The 27,241-nt window shown below is 41.6% G+C and overlaps 1 protein-coding gene across 1 annotated transcript; it reads right to left on the bottom strand.

The window, feature by feature from the left end:
* Nucleotides 1-11,475: 11,475 nt before the first annotated feature.
* pld3 (phospholipase D family member 3) lies at nt 11,476-20,950 on the bottom strand. The gene is made up of 12 exons (XM_073486587.1): nt 20,767-20,950; nt 19,094-19,191; nt 17,871-17,921; nt 17,611-17,768; nt 17,246-17,426; nt 16,978-17,095; nt 16,708-16,835; nt 15,633-15,830; nt 15,297-15,436; nt 14,063-14,228; nt 13,871-13,970; nt 11,476-13,338 (listed from the first exon to the last, which is right to left on the bottom strand). Exons 2-12 carry the CDS (start codon nt 19,118-19,120, stop codon nt 13,151-13,153), a joined length of 1,455 nt encoding a protein of 484 aa, XP_073342688.1. The 5' UTR covers nt 19,121-19,191; nt 20,767-20,950; the 3' UTR covers nt 11,476-13,150.
* Nucleotides 20,951-27,241: the final 6,291 nt, after the last annotated feature.

Raw genomic sequence — 27,241 nt, forward strand, 5'->3', positions numbered from 1 at the left:
AGGGGTCCCGGGGTTGGGAGGGAGAGGGATGGATGGATGGATGGATGGATGGATGGATGGAGAGCACAGAGAGGAGGGGAGGGATCAACAGAAAGACAGACAGACAGAAGAAGAGAGGGACTGTCTCATCAGTGTGTGTACATATCAACATATGGACCACTGAACTTTCTTTTTCCGCTGCAAACCACCATAGAGTGAGAGATAGATGTATGTGTGTGTGAGGGAGAGGCGACAGCAGCGAGACAGGACAGAATAGGGGTGTATTAGCACTAGTGGACAGTCAGCAGTTTGCTCCAGCCCCATGTAAAGCCCTGCTCCATTGTTTGCGCTGCTGGAGGCTTTAGCCGCGGCCCAGCAGGGCCTTGTTACTGGGCTTAGAGGGGCTGGACACTGGATACCAGTCAGACACAACCACAGCCAACACACCTCGAATGGGGCAACACAACTTCTGCGTTTGGGTGTTTATCACCAAGTGATCGGAAAATGAATTTAAATACATAATATGTAACATTTCTGCATCAAAATGTGTAAAAAAGGACCAAAACTTTGTTATTTATTTTGTTGAGTTGTGTACTTCAGTTATCTAAAATGTTTCCAACAATGTTTGAATCCAGAAAAATCCCAGTTTTATTCAAGGTAACGGTGCGTTTTGGTCGCTTGTCGCTGTTACTTCTGGGAGAGTCAGCGTGTGGAAGGAGGTCGGTGAAAGTGACTAAACGTAACATGAATAAAACTTTAAATCATTACCTCGTCTGTTAACATTTCTGCCTGTGTCACAGAGACAGATTTACCACGGCAGTTGACTCACAGTGAAGACGACAACTCTCATGATCCAGATTTGCTGTTTTGCTGTAAAAAATGACTGAACCTTTGTGTGCTTCCATGGCAACCATCTCTAGCTCCAGTACATGTGATAATTTGACCTGTGAGACTAACGGCGATGATGTAATTTTTGTGAGAAACAGGAAGCCATGGGATTGTCTGTGGTGGCTGCCCATCTAAGGAGCCTGTTAATGCAACACTGTTTCTGGGCCAAGTCATTACCTCCGTCTCCAGCCTCCATCCTCCAGCCTCCATCCTCCATCCTCCATCCCTCAGCCTCCATCCCTCAGCCTGAGCCTTCTTTATCCCTCCAGCTGCAGCTCTGTCAAACAGCCCGGCTCATCCTGTTAGAAGGTATTTCATGATGCTGCATCATAACATCAGGAGATCCAGAGAGTCATTTGTTCCATGTATGATCAGATTCATTTAAATGTTATACAGTTGTTACGTATTTTATTAAACACAGAGCAGTTTACATATCTTCACAACACAAGTGAGTGTCCGGTCGACCAGCAATTATGTATTAATCATTTTTTAAACTATGACAACAATACTGTCCTTACCTGAACCAAGTCATTTGTGTAGCCCACACATGTAGTTGTGGTTGTAGTGTAGCCATTAGTCTGAGTGGTATCCTGTCAGCTGCACAAATAAAACGCCAAATTAATGCTTTTCTCTGCCCTGATGTTTATGTCTGCGTCCTTCATACTGTTAAAAACGTCCTCCCACTGAGGATTTTGTGGATCTATAAACGTGTTATACTACTTTCTTCCTTGCTCCCGGTGGATAAGACTCATAATTCTCGAGCATTTTGCTGGAATGACTGATGCTCTCACTTTTCTTGGAAGGATATTCTCAGATATCAAGGTACGGATGCGTTACAGCTCGGCGAGACGGCTGCCGAGCAAGAGACCACTGTTCAAAATGGCGTTTCATCATTTGTAACCATGAAACCACTGCGTCAAGACGTTTTCCAGCCATGTTGGTGGCGAGAGAACCAGGTGATCTAAAACATGGTTCTCCTAGCCCCACAGAGTTGTTACAAATAAAATTGGACCTAAAGAAACGTAAAGTTTCAGCATAAGAAATATAAATAATATAAATTTGCAACATATCCAATATTTAAATGCCTTCCCTTCAAAAGCTCCAAAATCTGAATTTATTTTTAGCCCTAGCCATTTTAAGTTTAATTTAAAAATATATATATTTGTGATTTCTTGTGTGAGGCTTCATCCGGTCTCAGGGTGATAAATGTAGTTTCTGTGCTCATTAGAAACTGTGTTTGTCCGCTACATGCCTCAGTTAATCCCTACAAAGTGCAGAGTAGTTGAGAGCTGAGTCATCGAGGATGGAGCCACACACACACACTCACACATGCAGACTCACACACACACTCACACACGCAGACTCACACACACACAAACACTTGACACACAGCTAAAGCCCTGAGAATCCTGTGGGTTTAACAGAAAGTGACTCAGAAGGATCACACAGGTTTTCTTCTCTCGATGCCCACTCACAGCTCAGACCTTCAAGATAAAAAATGTTGTTGACAGCACTCCTCTACTTTCCCACCGCTCAGACAGATGAATAATTCGTTTTGAGCCGCGAGTCGTCAACTTTATGCCGTCAGAAAGGCCACTCGAAGGGGAGCAGGGACGCAAACCAGACTGTTTGTTGTTGTTTTCTGGACACATCTCATGGTGGTTTTTGGGGGCAATGACACGGAGACACTTCTGGGACTTCTGAAACCAAAGTAGTTTCCCTGTGATGGAGGACATCCACCCTCCATCTGTGTGCACAATCAAAACTTGCCCCACAGTAATACCTTTGACCAGTCTGCTGAACTATACAGTGGGAAGTAAATAGTTCAAGTTTTGATGAATTTGACTGAATTATTTGGTAAATGGACTAACCCATTTCTAAAGCTAATTTCTATTAAACAACTCTATCGTCTTTTTTCTTTTCTTCTCTTGTTACACTGCTTCTTTCTTTCCTAATCTTACCAGCCATACTCGCGGCATCTAGGGAAGGCAAGTCTGCTGGTCGGTCCACCACTTTGGCGCAGACTGGAATATCTCAGCTACAGGATGGATTACCATAACATGTTTGTTACAGTTTGCAAAATGATGAGGATCCAAACGCAAGACACACAAAGGCAGGCAGGCTGAAAACAAAAGCAACAGGCGAATACAAAAAGAACCAAAGAGAAATACAAAAACCAGAAAAGAAGTACAAACCAGAAGCTCCGGGGAACGCAGGCAGGAATCCAGAAACACAAGGGCAGAAAACACGAGGAGAAACGGAGACACCGGGGATGAAACAGACTAACTGACAAAGAGAGGACTCAAATACACAGGAGGCTGATCAGGGACAGGTGAATCTAATCAGGACAATCACAAGGGAGGGAAAACAAGACAGGAAGTAACACAACATGACACAAAACTAAACCAAAAACCCAAAACCACGACACAGTCAGCTGTGATGATCCATGTTCACGTCAAGACGTCACTTTGTCCAATAATTTGGTTGAAACTAATGACTTTCACGTCAGCTTCAGCTTCAGATATTTAACAAATGATAGCATGCTAACATGCTAAACTAAGATGGTTAAAATGGTAAACATGAGCATCTTAGTGTTGAAACCACAGCTGTGACTGACAGTACAACCTCACAGAGGCTTCAGTGTTTTGTGTTTTCTCCAGTTTCCTCCTTCTATCCTTCTCTTGTTGCTTTATTTCTTACCTCCTCTCTTTTCTTCATCAAGTGATCTGAGGTGGAGGTGCAATGTTTACTGGAACTAACTGACTGTCCTCAGTTTACTTTTGATACTTCGAGCTACTAAAAGGAACTTTTAAGGATCTGCTGGCCTCTGTGGACAAACGATGACGATGGTGAGACAAAGTTAACTCTGTTTTTGTGAACCACCAGACTAGAGTAGTTTCTGTCCTCGGGCTGTGAGGATGTGATGTGTGTGATATGATTCATCCTCAGCACTCCACCTTAAAAATATACTTAATTGTCTGACTTATCCAACCCGGAAAAGTCGGAATCTGTCCTGGTGACGAGCATTAAGAATAACTAATAACTATACAGATTCTCGCTGATGGTCTTGTTTGCTTATGTAGCTTTCATAACCAGGTAAAAGTTCCTCGTAACACATTTAAATAACTTTTCCTGCAAATATTTGTTTTTTGCTTCAACAAGTAGATGGTTTTTACTAGCTGGCAACACCAGCATCACCATGTGGGATTAGTGGCAGACTTTATGAAGAGGCGTGTTAGCGAGGACATCATGGAAAGCAACTTTTTTTTTGCCAATCCTCTTTGGTGGTCATACTAAAAAACTATCTAGTATGAGTGGAAAACCTTGAATGAGTCACCACCTTGTGTAACAGGTTGGCGTCGGCACTTCAGATCCATCGAATCGAAGGCCAATCGAATGAATCGAATCCCTCAGGAGAGGATGGAAATGATCGAGGAGTGAAAAAAGGGAGGCCACCAGATGATTAAGGCTTTTATTTGAATTGTTTTATAGTGTTGTTCTCTGCACGTCCACCATTTCTACAATGACACTTTTGAGTATATTTGTCATGGTTTTGTCTAAAGGTATCATCCAGCTTATACATTGAAACAAATCTGCTGTATCTTTATCCAGTCTGAAGATAAATCCAGCTGGATGTGATGCTGCAGTTCTTCTGTGCTGCTGATACTGATCACGCCTGGAGGAGAGACAGAGGGAGAGTCCTTCAGTTAAAATCAGCACTAAACACACTGTGACTTCCTGAAGGTAAAGAGAGACGTTTCATGCTGCCAGTCTGTGCACAGTACTTTACACAGACAGACAGACAGCATTCACACTCACAGTCACAAGGACAGACAGTGTCTGATAGACCTAAGGTCACATATAATGCAGTATAAGAGACATCTTTGAGCCACTTGCCTGCTCTCTCTGCTCTCTTCTCTCTCCGACTGCAGCTCATTCACTGTCACTGTTGGCAGCAGGTCCGGTCACATCTACAGACACCACAAGAGTTTTGTTTTAAAACAGGTTTATACCTTTAAAGGCACAAGGTCACAGTCATTTCTCTAACCAGGCAGGGTTTATCAGGGGTTTGTAAGATAAGTCACGACCCTAAATCTTTATGATTTGAATATGTTTTAAATCTTTTACAGACTAGTAACACGACAGAAACCAACCTGGCAACCTGAAAACACATTTGGCTGGTGTACGCTCGTCTACATTCATTTGCTTTGTCTCTTTTCATGCAGGAAGAAGCTCCAGCAGACAGTTTGAACACAATGGATGAACTACAGCTCATCTTGTCATGGGACAGCTTTATGTAATTTAATAGTATAATCACTTAATGATTAGTAGGATTAGTATGATAGTTTTTTTTGCGTTCCTTTGAATTGTTAAAACATTTTTTCATTACTGTAAACTAATGAGTGTTACGGCGGAAGAACCCTTATTAATAATTTACAATTTATAACTGCAGGCCTGATGACTCATTAAGTGAGAAACTTGTGGCCCTTAATTAAGGACTTGCTTACTCTCTAATTAACCTGCTCTTAAGCTATTAATAAAGTGTCACAGATATGTCAGTTTATAATGAGCCGTCAAAAGGGATTTGGCGACCTGGCAACCCAAATACTGTTACTGTCTTATTCAGCAAGTCGCCAGAATAAAATGTTGGCATCGTTTGTTTCTGCAAACGCGGAAATGTTAAATCTGTATGTTCACGTATCATATCAACATTTTTACAATACATGCAGATGACATGTCTATAAGAGCCGACTTTACTACTGAATACTTTTAACAAGAGAACACTGCTCATCTGTTTTAACATTTGTAAGCATGAAACCGCTGGATATTTTTTATGATACTCGGGACATTTTCCAGCCGTCTCTGTGGCGACAGAACCGGGTATTTTAAACCAAAACACGATCTTGTCCTGAACAGGAAAAGTCGTTTATTGGCAACATTTGTTCCGGCCATTGGGTTGTTGTAGACGTTATAAAATCTTAACTCGACATACGACACAACATTCATCATCCATCCATCCATCATAAAGTAACATCCACCCAGTTCTAAATATGTAGTGGGGCCCCATCAGGCAGGTCCGATCAGGACCAGCCATGTCGAGGGACGACTCCACTGTTTACTGTTCGCACCCTCGTCACCACATCTGTCTACTGAGAAGACACCATGGTAATTAAAGTGCAGCTCGTCTACACACAGACTCCATCCCGCTTGTTACTGACTTTCAGATTTCCTCACAGGCGCTATAGTCTGTATATTATAGTGCTAAATGATATTTTGTTCCACCCCCATAGTTGTTGTCATATCTGGTTTTGTACTTCGGCTGTAATTTGTTCTGGATCTGAATAATAGTTTTCAGTGTTGGAAGTCATATTTTATTAGATAATTTTCTATAATAAAGAAAAACACTCACACAGAGATACAAACAAACACCACCTGAAGCCGTCAGTGTGAATTTACCGGCTTTGTTACGTTTGGATTCCTTCACTTCGTTTGTCAGTTTATTTAACGCTCTTTTATTTTGATTATCCGACTCTTTTCTGTCGTCGCTCATCTTGACTGTTTGTTGATGCTTTGTGTTGAAGATATTTCAATAAGCTGCCTGTTCGCTGATTGCAGCTCTACTTACTGTGTTTTTGAAACTATTTCATCATTTTTCTCTCTATTTTTCATCACTGAGCAAATCAACTCCATGTCTCCTCAGAGTCACTTGATTACACACAGAAAACATTTTGATCTGAGGAATCAGGTCGAATCAGACTGTGAGTTATTATTCTTCTTCTTAGAAGTATTACTATTCTTTATTATCATGTTTCTCATAATAATCTGTCATGTTATTGTCTAATAATTATATCCTATTAGGGATGGACTTAGACTAAAAAATAGCCCTGGACTTTTTTTTAACCAGCCTGCAGATACTCCACTCCTTTTGGATACTTGGGATTCTCCAGATACTCCCGTTAAGTGACTCCTGGGATTAGGGAGGGGACTCCTTAACCACACACACACACACACACACACACACACACGCACACACACTTTGTGGGACACAGGACGGGTGGGGGCTGGATGGTTTTGGATGATTAACAGGGAGACAGAAATAACCTCCAGGGTTGGGCTGAGCTGCGTTCCACGACCCCCGAGAACACCAAATACTTTACACACTGGGGAGTGACATGTTGGAGATACCTCAGAGGACGTGTGTGTGTGTGTGTGTGTGTGTGTGTGTGTGTGTGTGTCCAGGTTTAGCTACATCTGTGAGGAGCAGCAAACGGCAGCTGACTATTTCTGTTAGTTCTGGCTGCTCCTCATACTGAAAAATGCTGAAATCTCTGAGGACACGAGTGAAAAGAAAGACGGACGAGTGTGATAAGTGGAGATGGGATGAAACGTCTCATAAAATATTCTGTGTATTTGTTTTAACACAGCAGACGGCTCGCTCTCGGTCAGCGGGGGTGTGTCCATCAAACAGCACGTCTCAGCCTGGTCTGCAGTCAGCAGAGACTGGGTGTGTTTGATCCTCTCATGCAGACACACCCATAAACAGCCGGATCCAGTGGACCACAGCTGGATCTTTTATTGCCTCAAAAATCTGGACTGAGATTCATCAAAACAAGAAGCCTCATAAAAAAAACACAGGATTTAGTCATCAAGTGACCGCACGGAGATAAAAACTGGGCTCGTTTAAGAGCATTGTAATGAGACACCTTCCAGACTGTGAAGATGATGATTTCTTTTCTTTCTCTTCTGGTGAAATGTTTAAACTTTTTGATTTAACTGACCTCAAATTTCCAGCCTGATTCTTCCAGACTCTCATTTCCACTTGAACCTTGAGAGACTCTGTGAATTGAGACAAGAGGAGAGTTTGAACAGTGTGTGACAGAAGAGGAGCCTGTCAGTTCAAACCTGCACCAACACTGCACACAAGTGTTAGAAACCTGCTACTGCAACACGACGCACGCCAAACTACCTCCCAGTGGAATAAAAACGAGCGCAAAAATAACTAGTTGCAAGGTAACCCAACAAGTTAAAACAGGAAGTGATGGCTGGCTCTCTCTTCCCATTGGTTGTATTTTAAATGTCATTAAGAGTTAAAATGTAACAGAATCAAAGTCTGTTTCATGTCGAGGTCTGGGATCTATTTTAAGCGCTCCTTGTGGACCTGTTACTAAATCTGGATGTTGTGAGGACTTACGCAGAAAGGGAATGAAAGACATCTTGTGATTGATTGTTGCACAAGAAAAAAGATGACATATAACAGCGAATAAAAACAATTTGAGTCGTTACCATTAGTAGAAAGGCTTCACCACAATATTGTAATAATCATTTTATAGACTAAAATCCCTTTTTTTCCTTCTTCAGAGAAACAGTTAAGAAAAGTGTGGAGAAGTTTATATCATTCACTCCTACAAGATGATTAATCAATAACCCTTAATAAAATCAATGCTTATAATACTTAACTAATGCAGAACTCTTAATGATTAATTGATTCCTGTTGCTCACAAATAATGAAGTTACTTTGACTTCATGTGATTAGTTCACACTTGAGTAACCTTTTATGTAATCCAGCAGATTTGGCTGCTTATCGATACATTTATGACGTAACTGTGAATTAAATGTGACACTGACACTTAAACTGACACATAAAGTCACAGTTAATCATATTGAGTTTGTTTAATGGTCTTTTAATTTGCCTCTTTTGTCACATTAATTGATGATCCAGCTCTTCTCTGTCTTCACTCATCAGGGCTTTTTGTTGTTGCTTTGTGTTGAAGTGAGTTATTTTCAATAATTAATTGATCATTTGTTAGTGATGAGCAACATGAATAAATGGTGCTGCATTAATTCATGCAGTAAATCATCAGGAGTCATGCATTAATTAAGCATTACTTCAGTATATGATTTAAAGTGTCACCAATGAATTATTGTGCTTTAATGAAAACATGTAACTAAGATTACAACTGATTGTAATAAGACTTAATCTTTTAAGTTTCTCTTAAGTTTTTAAAGGTGCTATATAATAAAGTTATTATTATTATTATTATTATTATTATAGTACAGAGTTGTTAAATCCGAAACAAAGTCAAACAGGACATGTATGTGTGAGTGGTGTGAGCAGGTTACAGTTATTTATAAAGCAGCTGCTGGCTGTGGATGAACATGATGTACCTTCAGCAGCCCGGGGACACTGAGCTGAGCGGCGGGGACACTGAGGACATCAGCCGGCCTTTAATCCGGCCGGAGGCGCTGAAACTGCACACACAGCAGTCTGAGGGACAGTCTGACCAACAACAAGTCAACAACAACCACACAAACACAGCTGTGACACGGAACTTTGTATTTTGTCGTCATACTAACAGCAGGAGGACAGAATGAGACACGTGCTGGCTTCATTAATAAAGATCTAACTGTAAAACTTTGATGACCAACAACATGATGCAACATGTGCGCCACACACCGTCATCTATTAACCTCATGCAATCTAACAACAGCCTGTAAGACTCCTCTTTAGTCAAGGTCGACTGTAAGTCACTCGTCCTGTTTGGTTCAGCAGGACTTGTTGGTGCGTCAAACCACAATCAACAAGCTGAGGAGGAGTTTGAGAAAGTCGCAAATGTGCTCCCATATCCTCCTACCTTCATTCCTCTGAAGCAGCTTCCCTGGTTTGGATCCCTGCCTGGAAACTTTGCAGCCTCACCCAGAAAGTCACAGCGTCTTTACGCACCGAACAGGCAGCATCTCCGCGCAGGACGACGCCAAAAGAAACTGTAGCTCGTCCATGATTCAAAAGCGCATCTTATCAACACAATCTCCACTTTAAAGTGTAACAACCTCTCCCCTCCAGCAGTGACATACAGCAGGCTGGCTGTGTGCCGCCATGTCCGCCCTGCTGACCGGTCCCCGCGCCCTTAACGCTCCTCCTCCGCAGCTGTGCGCAGATGGAGGCTTATATGAATGTATGGAGACAGAGGAGCCCAATGGCTCTATTGTACTGATACAGCCACAGCACAGACAAGCTCACAGCAGGTGGTCAGAGGGCTGCACGGCTGCTCGTTTTTTTTTGTAATATACACTGCACATGTCACTAATGGAGGGTGTTGAATGAAAGGGAAGTGTTTTATCCAGAGGGAACATTTAGATAGTTGTAGCCTTCTTATAAAACTGTACTTTACTTCAGTGTTTCTACTCTGAATATTTATATTTAGTTTTCATCTGTTGGCCTCAGATTCTTGACTCAACATCAGACAAACTTCAGGTCCTGGAGAAGCAGCTGAAGGAGCAACATGAAGGAGTCAAAAGTAAATTCCCACAAACTCAGAGCCACCCAGATCCCCAGAATGCATCTACTCATGGATGGATTATGAGACATGGAAAAACCCCTTCAGGAGCAAGAAGCAGAACTATTTAAATTCTGCTTCTGGCTCGAAAACTGCAGCTAAACTTTAGTATCGAGTCCACTGGAGATGGAGAGCTTCTGTCTGTCTCCTGTCTCCACAGCAGATCCACAGTGACGCTCCTCTGCACAGATTATACACTGAAGATTACACAACACTAAAATATATCACAGGGAACCATCAAGTAAAGCTTTAGATGCAGACTCAGTTATTCTGCTGCCAAACTGATTTAATGTGACTGTTAATGAAATGTTTCTGTAAAATATTAGATTGGATTTGGACTCTGATCAGAATCAGGAGAAAAAATGACATCAGGACTTTTAACCGAGTTTTGTGACTTCCAACAAGAAATGTTAACTTCAAACAGGTCTCAGGTTCAGGGGCTCGTCAGTGACCCCTCCATGCCTCCAGTCTTCACACTTGTCCAGGATTAAAGGGAATCAAAGATTGAGCTGCCGTCTCTCAGTTTGATCCGACCCAGTCAGTCTGCACAGAACAGCTTTAGTGAGTCTCAGTACATAATCATGCTGTGAGGTTTGTCCCCTTTCTTCAAGTATAATTACTAACCTCAGTCCACGCTTTCACTTTGAGCACCCACCCATGACTTCAGTAGATATAATGGGTTAAAGCAGTCAAGCAACCTTCAAGGATGTCCTACAGTGAACCTGCTGCACAGGAACACAAGTCACTGTTAACACCGCAGTCAGATTAATCTGGTTGGTTGCTGTGCAGTTACCAAGTCAATACATTTTAAGAAACTGTCCTGATGAGATCAGAACGTACAGGACAGAAGACACCAAAGACATGAATGTGTTTAATTGAAAAGTTTAGAGTCACGACCTCAGTATTTCTAAAATCCTGCAGATATCGGCTCATTTTCTTCATGAAAGTCATTCAATAAAACGTTGCAAACCAGAAGTATGAAACAAACCAGAAGCACCCGAGGATCTGCAGGAGTTTTTTAAAATCTTTTTTTACTGAAGTTCTGCTGCCCTGCGGTGCACCGTCACACCTTCAGGTCTACAAATACTTAAGTTTTTCCCAAGATCAGAATGAACCGAGTCTATTTACCAAGGGAGGAGAATATTTAGTGAAACTGGTGAAAGAGTGACGTACAGTCAGTTGTGTCATTTAAACAGCAGCTCTGAACAGACATTTTAAAGTACCTGAATATAAGTATATATATGTGTGGATCAGACGACACGTGAGGAACAGGTTTGATTCAAAGACATTTATTGAGAGTAATTTATAAAGAGGAAGCAGATAATGACATGTACACAATAACTGCACGCTGCTACTAGCAAACACGCTTCTTTGGACAGTTGCCATAACAACCACCTCTTCCCTTATGGGTAGGTTCAATCACTCCACACAGTGGAAATTAATGAGTACATCATCGTTACTGCGGCTGCTGCAAACATTCAATCCCTTGTACACACGGCTGACTTTAGTATTAAAAGAATTGATTTTAAAAACAGTCGTGCAGACTGAGAGTGGAATTTAAAAAAATCTATGTACAGTTCAGGCACAGCACACCAGCTTCAGCACTAATTATTCCAGCAAACTAAAAATGATTGATTAAGAAAACACACTTTACTCCCTGAGATGAGCTGGGAGGAAAAAATCTCCCCCTGAGGCTGAAGTTGTGTCTGAGATTGATCTTTAAAAAAGTAGAGAGTGATCAATGTAACGTGGGTGAGCCTGTTGGAAACATGACCTGCCTGGAAGCTAACACAACGCCCCCTACTGGTACTGACGCTGCATGACAGAAACCACATGATTCAATTCATTTAAGTTAATCACACGGCTGTTCTGGTTTGTTAATGCTGGTAACACGTCGCAGTACATTCTCACTGCTCACGTGTGGTTATCTGGATAATTACTTTCACATGAAGTTTGAATCACTGTCCAGGTTTGATAGAAACAGCAAAGAGATGCTGAGTTGTTAAAAACACAAAAAATCAAGAACCCTTGACTGTGTTAGAGACTGTCAGTACTGGGCAGTTTTCTGGTTTGATGGTACATTACTCTCTGGTCAAATCAGGTTTATCACAAGTCGATAATACAATCTGTCTTTCGACCCGAGGCCTCATTCAGACCAAACGTGGCGTTGCTGTGATTAGTGCAAACTTGTGCAGAAGTGTGGGAGGACACAACTGGGAGAGTATCATCGTTGGGTCTACGAACTCCTCCTCTTTCTACATGTGCAACAAGTTTGTTGAGTACTTCTCCTCCCCTGCACTCTTAAAGGCAGCGCGACATTTGAGGCACCAAGTGACATAATAGAAACTCGGAGCTCTGTATGATTGTGTATGTGTCTTTTTTGGCCTCTATGACAGAATCTGCTTCACCCTGACACTGTATATACTGGGTTAACCAGCACATGTAATAAACTTGAAAAACTCCATTATAAATACCAAAGAAATAGGCTATAGTGTCATTTTATAAATTTAGTGTGGACGTTTTGAACAATACTGTCGTACCACCCGGTTTGATTTCAGGCTGATGTGATTGGCCACTGCAGCGTGGCGTCACTGTAAAAGTTGATCCTGTTTCAACCTTTTGCTGCAAGGCTGCTACGTTTTTTTGGACACACCCTGTGGTTCGCAGCCTAACCACGCTGCCCACACTCAGGATGAATAGGAGAAGTAGCATTACTGGTGTGAATGAGGCGTTAACCAACAGAGAAACTCTGCTCCTCTGAGAGCTCGTCTGTGGCTGCTTTATCATGTTCACAGTGTGAACAAGTGTCTCAGCTGATTATTACAAAATGCAAACAGTTTGAATACTTAAATGATAATGTGCAAATATGGCACTGCAGTTTGTGTTGAACAGAAGTGTCCCCCTGTGGTACATTGATGTCGACTCATATGGCGTTTGTAATATTGAGACTAACACAAGTGTTTGAGGTTGGAGTGCTGGGTGAGAGGAGTGCTGTAGTCAGAGTTCCAGTCCCTCTCAAACACAGCCTGCAGCTGTGATTGGACCGTGGGCTCCACGGACCGGGAGGCAGTCTGGTTGACAACCAATGCGGAGCCGGCTGTGCTCACAAAGTAGTCACCTGACCAGTTAGACGTACCTGGAGACGGAAAATAACAGATTATATATTCAAGCTTTTATCACATTTCTTACATACTGGACTGATTGCACAGGTGATTTGTGTTCGGGGTGTACAATCAGATGTTGTTACAATTATTTTAAATTAATCATGTAATTAAATAAATGAATCATTTAGGCTTTAAAATGTTTAGACAAATTTTAAATAAGTGTGTGTCACATTCCCGCAGCTCCACAGGGTCAAAGCAAGCAAGTATTCAGTTTACAGGAATTTGAAGTATTGAAGATTTTCAGAATAAAATTAATAATTTTATCAAAACAAAACTTTTTAATGAATGCAGAAATGTTCAATTGTCAATACTAATGACTGACAGATACCTGTGACACCAGACCTTGTTTATATTCAGTCAGGTGCATCAGTGAATGAACTGTGTGTGTATCACAGCTGGACACATTGAAACAGCCTCTCAAAATATAGTGTTTTTCACAGGAACCATGCAGTGTGTGTGTGTGTGTGTGTGTGTGTGTGTGTGTGTGTGTGTGTGCAGCCTTACCTATGTAGGCGATCTTGTCAGTCACCATGTACTTGTTGTGGTTGACTCTGGCAAAAGGAATTTCCTTCTGCTTTGGGCTGGCAGGCACCACAAACAGCCTCTGGATCAGGGAATAAAACAGATCAGCAGGTTGTTGTTTTTAATCTTTAATCAGGTGTTCGGTTGATAAAGAAGCACAGAAGAGCTACTCACCACCTGGATGTCCAGTTTACTCTTGGGGTCATAGACTGAAGCCAGGGACTTCAGGAAGGGGAACATGATGGGTTGGGTGCTCGCCCAGCAGCTGATCAGCAGGCGCACTTTGACCCGCTTCTCGTAGCTCACTCGCCTCAGCTGGGTGTCGATGTCTGCCCAGTACCTGCAGAGGGCGCCACATGCACAGAATGAATACATGAGACATCACATTAACCCAGAAAAGAAGCTGTCTCACAATTCTAGTCAATGTTTTTCATCCTCAAAAAAAACACTGCTGCAGCTACTTGATATTTTCATGCAACACACTAACCGAAGCTTTATGAATTTAATTATTAAATGCAGTTTAAAATGATCAAAATGTAATAGAAGAATTTGGAATAGTCCCTTTAGGTTAACAATTTCTGTGTAGGTGTTAAAGCTCCTTCACACATGTACCATATTTACCACAGATAAAAGCTCCATAGCACAAAGCTGCTGGGAGTCAGAGGCACGGTGCTCTTCTAAAAGAAAATGCTTCACACAAGTTCATTCAGTTTCCTTTGGGTTCAAATGAAGCTAATTAAAGGAAATGAAACTGACAATGCAGAGGCTACAGCCCAGCTAGTGACTCTTTGACGCTGTACTTGGTACAACTGGAGCGGTCCGTTAATGCTGTTATTATCAGAATGCTAACATGCTCACAATAACAAGCATGCTGTTGTGAGGAAGATGGAAAACACCGTCCTGGCCTGATGACAGCACCGGATGAGTCTGAGGATCATCACAGTGATTTATAATTTATCCTGAAATGTTTCCATAAATATCTGTTTCAGATTTCATGGCGATCCATCAGATAGTTGCTGAGACGTTTCACTCAAAACTGCAAATGTCAGCTTCGTGGTGGTGCTGGAGGTAAAGTCTGCAAAGTCATTAATCTGTCATCGCTCTGTCGATGTCAGAGTCACATATCAAAACTTTTTCAGAACTGATTTTAACGTGTCATTAATGGTTTGTTTTGTTTACATTTTTAGTGTTTTATCTTATGTACAGTGTCTTTGAGTACCATGAAAAGTGCTACATAAATGAAATGTACTCCTGCTTCCTCTTTATACTTCATCAAGTGGTAGACCACCAAAACCAGCTATAGAACCATGCTGGGTAGAAATCTAACCTACATTACCTGCAGCAGTTTCGAAACAGTTCACTGAATATAAAACCAAACTCTGACTCCTCTCAGTGGGAGTCTCTTCACCTTTTAGGGTGTGAAAACTCCATGGTGGGCAGGTAGTTCATGACAGCGATGTAGATGAAGCTCTGGGCATCGTCCATCACGCTGAGGATGGACTGAAGGTCTGAAGTCCTGCCGGCTGCACAGAAGGACGGAGGAGAACTCTGACAGAGTGAGGAGACGAGGAGAGAAGAGGAGAGAACAGACTGAATCAATGATTTGTTCATTTTAAGCAACATTTTTTATGATGGGGAGCCTTAACAGATCGTTAGCTCAGAGATAATGGTCCACTCACACATGCTTAGTTAATCTAATCTAAAGATATAAAACAAATGAAAGATCCATCTGCAGGTTTCTCACCGACAGGTAGACATTAGACGGCGTGTTGTTGAGTGGCAGCTGGAGGGGCGTGTCCTTGTTGTAGGCGGTGGAGAAGCTGGCGGGCCAAGGTGACGGGATCGACTGACTGTCCCCCAGGTACCAGTAGGCCTCAAAGATCTTACCCAGGTCTGCAGCCAGGCAGCTGCAGTTGTAGACGACCGCGCCCAGCTCCTTCACCTACAGACCAACAGCAGGATATTAGCTTCTTCTGATCACAGATGTTTACAGCTACTAGATTTTAAAACTGTGTTCATTACTAGAAGAGAAACAGAAGCAACAGAAACTACTTTACAAGGTTGCTTTCTCACTATTACTACACAACTTAGTATCTAATCCCCTTTGACCAGGCTGTAATTCCTTTTTTAAATTCTCCATTTGAAAATGTTGATGTTTGATCATTAAAAGCCTTTAATAACTTCACCATCTTACTGTGTGAATGATTTTTATTTACATAAACAAGTGAATGTATGAGAGGACAGTGTCTAATTCCACAGAATTTGTCTAGATGTATCTACTTTACATATTTTAACCGTTTTATTTAACTGCTATTTCCTGAAATTTCTGCTGTTTGCAGACACACAGAAACAGAGTCGTATTGGATACCGACGCACTCTCAGAAAGACAGGATGTTCATGGCAGTGACAACTCATCAAACTGAATACTAAAATGTGACTTAATATCTGATTAGGGAAGCTAAAACTGAGATGTGGCTTGAGATACTGATGACCATCACAGTATTAAAGTGAAGTTAAGTAATTCGTACAGCGTGGCATGTGACTGAAAGTTTAAGCCAACAAAAGAACTTCCTCTTCAAAGTAAAAGAAAAAAAATTCTGCTTGGATCAGACAGAAGATAAATGATCATTTCATTCAGTTTAGTAGATGTCAGCTGGGATCTTTTATCAGACTGGAACACTGATATTAAAGATTACCTCCTCCTCCCAAGATTACCGTGTAAAACACTGACGCTGTCCACAAAAAGTCACAAAAACATTGATATAACTTTACTTTGGTGACACTTGATCCTGACTGATAACCTGTGAGTGTGTGTGTACCTGAGTGAGGGACCTCCAGTCCATGTTGGCACTGCCAATGTAAATGTGTTTCTTGTCTACGACCCAGAACTTTGTGTGGAGGACGCCTGAGGTCAGCTTCCTCATGTTAACGGTCCTGATGTCAGCTCCTGAAACACGGACAGCAGACATTAGTTTTTGTAAATGCACAGCAAATCAGGCTCAGGCTTAATAAGAAGTCACAGTCAAGCCAAACATCAGACAGCTGATCATCACTCTGACACTCGCTGGTATAAAGTCAGAGACAGTCACCTGAGTCGTTGAGCAGTCTGAGGTCGTCTTGTGGTTTACTCCCCTGCGGTGTGCTCACTGCGATACGAACAGACAACTTCCCTGAAAGCTCAGCGAGCGTCTTCAGAATGGTCTCACCCTGTGCACACAGCAAGACAATTATTTTAACTTTTATTCACACATCGGCAATAAAAAAAGACAAATAACATTTGTTTTATATAGTTGAAAAACAACGTTTCTATGTGTCCGTCCCTCTGCTTTTGATAAGTAAAACTCAGCTCCAGCTGACCTGTTCAGCTGTCGGCTCGTACGTTCCAGTGTCCGTGTTAGTGAGCGTCCAATAGAAAGAGGCGATGTCGACACTGCTGCGAGCCTCGCCCATCAGATTGAGCCACGCCTGGAAGATGGAGGGGTGGGTGGTGCTGGAATTAAACTCCAGGCCTTCAGGGATGCTCTCCACCAGAACGATCCTGACAGGGGAAGGAGAAGAAATTATACTTTTTTATATCCGTACTGCTGGTTCTGCCGATGGAGTACAGCTTGGCGGATGAATCGGCCGGGTTGATAGATTGCTGGATATTTGCTTATTGTAGATTTATTATATGACATCAGCTATTACAGCAGTCGTCCATGTGTGTGCAGATGTTTGCTTACTTGCAGGGGTCTGTGCATGAGTCGGCCCGGGGCAGAGGGAGGCTGCTGCTCGGGGAAGGATGGGAGGAGGAAACCCTCGGTGTCAGGAGGTTGTAGAGGGCCATGGCAGCCAGCAGCACAGTCGCTACAGAGGCCAGAGCTATCACAGACCGGGAATACTGGAAGAGGATGCGGCAGGTGAACAACAGTGATTAAAACATATTAATCTTGGCTTTATATAAACACACAGGACTTGATTTGAGTCTGTTTCTGTAACGTACCATCTGTGCCTTCCTGTTGGATTCCTGCCTCCTCCTCTCCACGTCCACCAGCTACAGGCATCAGAACAAAACATAAACACAATGACCAGTCAGTATTTATTCACAGAATTATTTTGAGGATTTTAATTAAACAATTCTTTTCACAGACTTTTACATCTCAACTGTGTTTTTGGTGATTTGGTTGAACTGAACCTTTAATAGAAGAGGACGAATTTCTGGTCCGTAACTCCTCATAAAAGGTTCAACAGTGTGATTTTCACCACAGTTTATTTTTACGTGAGTAAAACATGTGAAACTAATTCGTTCATGTTTCCTGATTGAGGTCGGGGTATTTTTGTAATTTCCTCACTTCCCCTGTTTGCAGAGTCTCTTACTGTATGTGTCCACGACATTACAGTAACTCAGTGACCAGTTGTGAAACAGTTACGGCCGATGTTTACTTTGTTTTTTAAAATAAGAGACTGTTAAAGCTGCAACTATTAATCGATTAGTTATCAACTATTGAATAGTCAATCTTAAGAAAAAAGGTCATAATTCGCAAATATAAAAAACGTTTCTTGTTTTTTCTCTCCTCTATGACAGTAAACTGAATATCTTTGGGTTGTGGACAAAACAAGACATTTGAGGACGTCAGCTCGGGCTTTGAAACACACGGATCAACACTATTCACCATTTGTGACATTTTAGAGACAAAACAATTATCGATTACTGACAGACTAATCAACAATTAAAATGGTTGATAGTTTCAGCTCTAGTGAGTATAATAATTTATGAAATGGGGATTTGATTCAGAGCTGACAATGTGACAACTCATCATCATATGGGGAAACTCCTCTGTTCTGAGTCAAAGTCTCACTGACACACACTTCAAGCAATATTCATGAAAAACAGGAAGCATTTCCCCGTAACACAGTCATAAAATACATAACAAATCATTAGTTCTCCATTTATTGATCTATATTTTTTAAATAATGTCATCAATCACCCTTCAGAGCACAAACTGTCAAAATTACAATCCAGTACACAAATTTATATTTGTTCTTCTGAAAGTCAAAAATTATAAAAGTAAGTAAACACGTCAGAGGAGCTTTATCCAGTTAATGAGAATTCATTTAAACAAATAACGAAAACCAAAAGTGGAAATTAGTCAAAACTAACAAAGGTGAATTATCTGTCTATCAAGTAATTGATTAATTTGATGAAAACACCTGAAAGTACGTTACCTGGTTGTACGGGATGTCCATCTTCATTGTCAAAGACTAAATGACATCTGGTTAGACGCTCAGTGGTGTCAGCTCTGGTCCGATGATGCTCTGCAGCTCTGAGACCAAAAACAGGAACAAAACACACGATGATACATCCTATCATCAATCATCTATACAGGGCTGGGCCCTATTTAATTTAACTTAAAGCAGCTACACAGCTATGAAACAACACATCTCAAACACCATTGTCTTTCCTCTACACACACACACCTCTGCTGAACCTTTACAGACTTTACAAAGAGAAGCTTCTATCTGTTTTCAAAACCAGACAGAGAATAACCTGCACAAAGACACACACACAACTCCAGCTGCTGACAAGCTGCATGCAGGTCGGCCGAGCTCACAGCCGCCAGCAACACCCTACATCAAAAAACAGATATAAGGAATTCGGTCTTGAATCCTCGTGGATATTGTGAGTCAAATAAAGAATGTTTGAAATAAAAACATGTGACATTTGCTGGACTCTGAGGTCTCGTGATTTATGAGGTCTTATTGTCTAAAATAGAGGAAGTATGGAAGTCTGAATGCTGACAGCAGCAGTGTGACTGCATCTGAGCTTGCAGGGTTTGTGTGTCCTCTGAGAAACATGTGACTCATTACAGCTGCTGGAGCAGCAACATACAGCAACACACTGGACCGGTCAATTCAAGAATATTGGTTTGGGATCACACACAGTTTAGAAAGTTTTAAGTCATGAAGGAAACACCACTTCAACATTGTTTTAAGAAACTAGATTTCACTGGAACTGGCAAAACATTTCCTGCTGAGCCAGTCTGTCCTCCTCCCCCTTATGTTTGTTTATTTACAGCTGATGAACAGATCAGCTGGTAACGAGAGGATGGACATAAAAAAACAAAACAAATGTTGATTTACATGAACACTCAGACAAAACAGATCAGATTTAAGATACTATGGGACACTGAAAATCAAACAATGCAGGGTTATGCAGAAATTGAGCCTGAAATAAGGAACAGAGACATTTTTAATCTGACATTGAACCTACAGGCTGATCACTGTGGGTCAAACTGTAGGAGGGTCCACACAGACTCAGTACCACTTGTGAGACATTGTGAAGGTATGATGATCTCTACCGTCTCTACACATAAAGTAAACATGAAAACCTCGAAGCTCTTCAAGTGCACCAGGTCTTTAAGGTCTGACTTGTGCTTTAAATGACCACTGCTGTCAGAGGACAAAGACGACTTGTTTATACGAGCAGAGACACAAATTACATTAGAGTGAAACACAGAGAGGAACAAGTGACTCAACAAGGGTTTGGGCTCAAATAGTAGAAGTGATGATTACTCAACTCTAACATTAAAGAACAACACCTATTTTGTTAGCTTTGTTAGCTAGCTAGCTGGTAGAAGGCTAAAAATATGAATGTAACTAATATGGGCGACTCTGCAGTGCAGCAAACATTTAAAGACCTTAAAAAACACATTAGGTTGAGACGAAATTGATCCGCAGTGAAGTGAAGGAGATTATAGTCTGTGAGGTTATTTAACAGTATCTTAATTCACATTATTTAACCGTTAACCTCCATTGTTTACTGAGCAGATCAAGAGTCGCTGACAGTGCAAAAACAACAAAAACAAGTCACTTTCAGCGACAACAAACCATCGACCCACCTGTTATCACGCGTCCAGCTTCATTAAAATCCAACCTGCAGAAGCGTCAGCGTCTGTTCTCAACGCACAATAACATTTAAGTTGTTTTTTTCATTGTTTAATTGACAGAAAACAGAGAAAAAGCTCGTCCGCGGCGCTGTGCCAACACCGATATGGACTCAGACGGGACAGTGAGAGTGGAGGTGGTCATGTGACCAGAGCCCGACAGCCAATCAGAGGAGAGATGTTCACGTGACGTAGCAGAGGCGAGTTACAGTAGCGCAGTTCTTCCTGTCGGACACAAGATGGCGCCGTTTACACACGGAAGTGACAGAGAGCAGGTGTGCGTGAGGTCGTCATGTGTGTTACAGGTAAAGAGTGGTTCACTTGATGTTTGACACGATGTTTGATTACATAACTCCATTACCCATGATGACTTTCTGTGGGTCAGGACTCGACTTGACCTCTGACCTGACTTCCAGGATGAAGGTCACCTGCCTTCACCTGAGGACAGGTGAGAGGACTATTTTTATTCTAACCCCTCAAGTAGCTGAATTATGATTCTGGATATAAGCTGCAGATAAGAGCTAACATTCACAAGTGTAATGCTAACACTCAGGTATCATTAGCAGCAACATTAGCAGCTCCTTCTCGTACAAACAGGATTTATTTTATTTTATTTATTTATTATTGATGATTGAATGGGTAATCTACTTATTGTGACCCTTAAGTTGTAACTGCAAGTCAATACAGATGATTTGGACTGACAAAATCATATTTAACTTTAAGGTGCTTGCTGCCTCAAGAGTCCTGCGAGGTCTTAATATCATAGGCTAGTTTGAATCGATGGTCTTCAGAGTATATAAACGTGCGTTTATCTGTTATTTTAATATAACATCAAATAAAGAGTGTCTGATGTGAATAATTGTCTTTCTTTCTTCTTTTAAGCTTCATTCAATTTTAACCAGCTGAGATGACAAGCAAGACAGACGACAGCCTGCTGGTGCTTCAGGTCGAGAGGTGAGAAACACTAAAAAGAGAGCTGAATTACAATATTTGTTTTTTTATATGTGTATTTCAAACCTGCCAACATTAGGCTGTGAAAAAGAGGAAGATATTCTGGAGTACACACCTTTAATTCATCTTAAGGTCTCACAGTAAAATAAATCAATATAAAAGTCAACATCTAAATTTTACACCACAAACAACATCTTCACGTGCAAACATTGTGAGAGTTTGTGTGTGTTGAGGAGCCATCGTTGTCCCTGACAACAGCACAGTCTGCAGAGTGGAGGGAAGAGGAAGAGGAAGTGAGGCGACAGCAAAGAGGAAGGAAGTGGAGTGAACTTCTGATGAGAATTTCTTCTCCTTTGGACCTGTTTCATCCATTTTTAAAGGAAAACTGAGCGAAGCTTGAACGAGTGAAGCGACGAGTGACGTCAGTCCCGGTCATTTGCACATGCTCACCTCTGCCTCTGGGTTGGGTTGCCAGGTATGACGACACATCCATCACAGAAACTGGGAGAATCACAGCGTATCGTGAGTTTGAGAGTGTAAACTCGACTTCAGTTGGCTAACTCAAACTATCACTGAAGCCAAAGGTGTGATGATTATATTTCAACAGGGGGCGCCATAGTGCAAGGACACACTCAATGAATGTCTGACCTCTGCAGACATGAGTGATGTTTTAAATGGAGACAGCAGAGAGGATGATAGAGACGAAGTTACTGGGAATATGCATTAAAAACAGCGGAATGTGCCTTTATGAGAGGTGTGGTGGGTGGTCTTATTTCCTGTTGTTGGTGCTGAAAGCTGCGGCGTGATAAGACACGCACACACACACACACACACACACACACACACACACACACACACACACACACACACACACACACTTTCTCTCCCCACTTTTTTATTATTTTGGAGCGATAGAAACATTTGCACTAACGTCACCATTGACGGGATATTTTTAGTATTTTCTAAGTGTGTGTGTTTATGCCGACTTCGAGGTGTCGTGTGTCTTTATGTAACATGTGTTACCATGGAGACCAGCCCATAATATCCTGGACAGTTTTATATTTTTACAACAACTGAGGCAGAGTTATAACAAGCTTATAAAAAAGCTGCTTCACTTCCACAGCACAGATCTGCTCTGTCCTCTCACAGTTGGATACTTCTGTCACAGAAAGAAGAAAAGTAATCTCTCAAGTCTTGTTATCAGTTTTTTGTTATCAGTTTTCAGCCTGTTGACATCATAACTCCTATATCATGCTCATCATTTGTTTATCAACTTCCTAAATCAGCAGGAGTGGGCTGAACACGCCATAAAGTTTTTATTTTCCCCTCAGAAGTCCCAGAGAAGGTGTGTTTGTCCCTGTGATCCTGCGTCAGGACTGAGTCACAGCTGCAGCTACCTGAACTGTGCCTCCGATTCTCACTGCTGACAACACTTCCTGTTTTTTTACTCGCTGTAGTTCTGCTTAAAGAAGTTTTATACTCAAATGATTTTCCTCCTTTGCATTCTGGGTAACTGATTCTCCAACGACACCCTCACACTTATCTTCAGGTGCTGAAGCTGTATTTCCATTTCAGTTTGAAGTTCCCTCTTCGTGACTGTGATTCTGGAGCACGGTGGGTCCGTCAGAGGGATTCAGAGGATCAGTTGATCCGCTTCATATTCAGCCACTTAATGGATCCATAAAAATCGTATTAATCAAATCTTTTTGGGTCAAAATCCATGTGTGCTTCTGCGTATTTAGCATGAAAATGTTTGGGAACCAATGATACAAAAAACTCAGCAGATTAACAAATCAAACACCATCAAAACAAATGCTCGATTGTTTGTCGGCACCTCTCCGGAAGCGTGTGAGATAAAACAAATAAAAGAACCCACCTTTTTTATTTCGTCTGTTATTCAGTCAAGAGTCGGTCTCAGGTTGGAGCTATTTATGACTGTGTGAGCCATAAAAAACAGTGACATCACCGCAGCAGGCTGGTAACAGCCGGTGACCTGACGGTGGCCCGACTGTTTTATAGAAGCTTTGTGTTTCACACTGCAAAGACCTGAACACAGATTTTAATAGTCACGACTCTCAAAGACCAGAAGTCTGTAGATTTACATTTCTTCAGCAGTGCAGTCGCTCTTTCTTCTTTAATATTTCTTTAAATGAACTGACTGCAATGTTGAGAAGTGATCCAACATTTTCATCTTTTATAAAGAAAAAAAGGCAAACTTAAAGATATATTATGCAACATTTCTGCGTTAAAATGTGACTTAAAAAATGACTTGAGCTTCGTTATATATTTGATTGATTTATAATATTCTAAATGTTTCCAACAATGTTCACACTCTGAAGTTTTGGACTATTGGGACAATTTTTGACTAAAGCAAATAAAATGTTAAAAAATGATGAAATGATAATGAATATGATTTTAAATTAACAGCTGGATTAATTAGTTAATTTGCAGAACAATAATTACTTCCAGCATTTGTGATGATTTTCTGCTTTTCTTTCTTTAGTTCATTGAATATCTTTTGGCTTTAGTCCGTTGTTCAGACGAAAAGACGTCACCAACGCTTTCAGAAATTGTGATGGCCATTTTTTAATGATTAATTAATTAATTAATTAATAAATGATTAACTGAGAATAATCAACTTGATTTCTTCTTCAGGATCTTCTGCAACTCATTGTTTTTGTCTTTGTCGTTATGCACTTTGTGGGATCGTCACATTTTTCTGATGCAGGTTCGTTCAACGATCCGCTGCAGAGACACGCTGCTGAATCAACTACTTATGAAAGCTGGAGTGACTGTTTGAGGGTTCAAGAGTTGATGGTTGGAACTAGATTTAAGTTAAGGTTTGAGTCAGAGGGCACCAGTAGTAACACATAAACTGTTAGCGGGTATCATGTCAGCTTATTTCTTCTCAGAGCTGAAAGACAGTGACGGCTCACACCCACAGGTTCGTTTGTACCTGATGTACTGACTGACTCACGTCTTCCTGCTGCACACTGAGCTTCATTAGTCACTCACTATCGATCTGTTGTTCTCTGCCTGCCTCTCTCTCTCTCTCTCTCTCCCTCTCTCTCTCTCTCTCTCTCTCCCTCTCCGTCACACAGACTTGCACGCACACACACACACACACACACACACACACACACACACACACACACACACACACACACACACACACACACACACACATGCTTCCAGGATCTTAGGAAAGCCAGTCATCAGTTAAAGGATGTGGAGAAGGAAGTGGAACGACTGCTGCTACAGGCTGCTGCAAACCAGTCACCACCCAACTAACTGACTGACAGGCTATTCGACCTGTTCACAGGCTTGTTGAGGAGGCAGGTTGTGTGTTTCCAGCCCTTAACTTTAACCTCACTATTCACAGCTGCTGTGCATGTCGAACCCAAACCTTAACTGAAGTCTAGTTTTCACCGTTAACCCTCAAACAGCTGAAAAATGTCCTCACTCTCCAAACTGTCCAATCTCAACTTGTAACAATTAAAATTCATCCTCACAAACACACACAGCTACACGAACACACACGTACACACACACACACACACACCTGGACCACACCCAGTGTTCCCCAACAAAACATTCCTTTAAGTCAGAGTTGCGCAACTTCCTACGCAAGATAACTTTTTATGGACGTCTGCACAGACTGAAACTAGACATACCTCCATGAATGTTATCAATACAGTATATAGATTATGAATGTTACTTCCTCTATAGACGTAACTTCCACGCCTGCCTTAAATTAAATGCATCACAACATTAACATTTAGCAAACTCCTTCTGTTATTTATTCCCTCTCTTCATCACTGTTTTTTGTGTATGATCTGGTCGACGTGTGCTCACTGTGCTCCTCACTGACGCCACACTTCATTAGAGTGTAAATAAAATGACAAGAAATTGATTTTGACAGCATGCCAGTGCGTTCTGTTCACCCTCCACCCATCTGTCTGAACTGGACTCTGTGACCGCGGGTGGGGGAGGAATGTGGGTGACAATGGTGAGAAGGTGAAGGGGGAATGAGAACAGACTGTACAGCCAGAGGGGAAGGTTGATAGATAGCCCAGATACTGATCTCAGGGTCAAAGTCTTGTGGTGGGTTAGACTTTGCCAAAATTAGGAGAATATGTTGTTTAAAATGTTGTTTTCATTGCAAAATATCTCCAGGACAACGTGGAGAGTTAACTGTCGGCAGGTTGTGGGGGCGGTGAGTGAAGTTTGGATGTATAGCTAGGAGAGGATGATGGAGTATGTGGCCTGTTGTAACTAGCTAAACAGCTACTAACTGTGTGACTGGTAAAGGCTCAAGCTCAGACAGATTGAACAAACTTGTTCAAACCTCTTTTTTATTCATGAGTATGTGTGAGTGATTGTGCCAATCCTAAAAATCCAGTTCAGTTTGAACATCCTTTGAATGCTGGCAGAGACATTTAGTCCACGTGATGCTCAGTTTTTGATTATTTTCAACTTTGTGTGCATGTGTTGTTCCAAAAATGTGAAGTTCACCAGGCAGATAAAAGCCAAGTTGGCCAAGGTGCACAGAGTAACACAAGATATAAAGTCACACTGTTGTGGGTAGATTAGACATTAACATGAAGAAAATATTTTTGAAAACACTTTCTGAAGTGTTGATCTCGTGTTGTGACATAAAACAAGGGAAAATAGTGGTTTTAAAAGGTCAGATGGATGATTTTAATGTGACCTCACCCAGACGATCACAGCTGACATGTCTACCGCGAGTCAACATAATGATTCAGTTAAAACACACAAAGTTGGAAATCAAAAAAACACTTTCATTTCTATTTCCGAGACTTGACTTGCTGCCACACTCAGGCTTCGCTCTCAGTTTGTCTGTAAACAAGAAACATAAAAATGGTTGGCAGCTCTCGGTATAAACACGGGGGTGTACTTATATTCCTCTTGCTCTGTAGTTTCAGGTTTTATGATAAAGTCGGATGCAGAGGCAGTAATTTGAGGGACATGACTGCTGTTTCTAGTGGACTTTGGGGGCTGTTGGTGTGTGTGTGTGTGTGTGTGTGTGTGTGTTAGCAGTCTACGTGGGTAGCACAGGTCAGATAGAGCAGGTAACTGATTACCCAGTCCGGTCGAACCAGGTCTGTGTGTGGGACGAGGAGGGCTGGAGCAGAGGGAGGGGGTGCATCCTGAGGTGTATCTTTATATCCTCATTAGTTTAACCCTCAAAGCTTTACACCCTAAACTTTACACCCTGACCGTGAATGCAAAGGATTTCCTCTGCATTGTTGTGTTTAAAGCGCGCTTTTGTTCGGTTAAGACGCAAGAAAAACAGAGCGGGAGCAAAGCTCTTTAAAGAGGAGAAGATTCTGCCGTTTGGACAAACAAGATTTGGCCACAGAGGGTTTCAAATAACAACCTGCAGCTCAGTTTGAGATGAAACGAAGAGTTTCTTTCATCAAAATCTGTTCAAGTTGCCAAAGTAAGACAGAAACGA

The sequence above is a fragment of the Pagrus major genome, chromosome 2 (genome assembly GCF_040436345.1).
Source record: "Pagrus major chromosome 2, Pma_NU_1.0".
In the NCBI taxonomy this organism is placed as follows: Eukaryota; Metazoa; Chordata; class Actinopteri; order Spariformes; family Sparidae; genus Pagrus; species Pagrus major.

What these genes read in the sequence shown, in the direction of transcription:
- pld3 (XM_073486587.1), bottom strand. Translation starts at nt 19,120, where the DNA reads ATGAAGATGGACATCCCGTACAACCAG. An exon ending in GTAAACTGGACATCCAGGTG is followed by an intron (nt 13,971 to 14,062) that starts GTGAGTAGCTCT and finishes TCCCTGATCCAG; the next exon opens with AGGCTGTTTGTGGTGCCTGC. An exon ending in TGACAAGATCGCCTACATAG is followed by an intron (nt 13,339 to 13,870) that starts GTAAGGCTGCAC and finishes TTCCGTCTCCAG; the next exon opens with GTACGTCTAACTGGTCAGGT.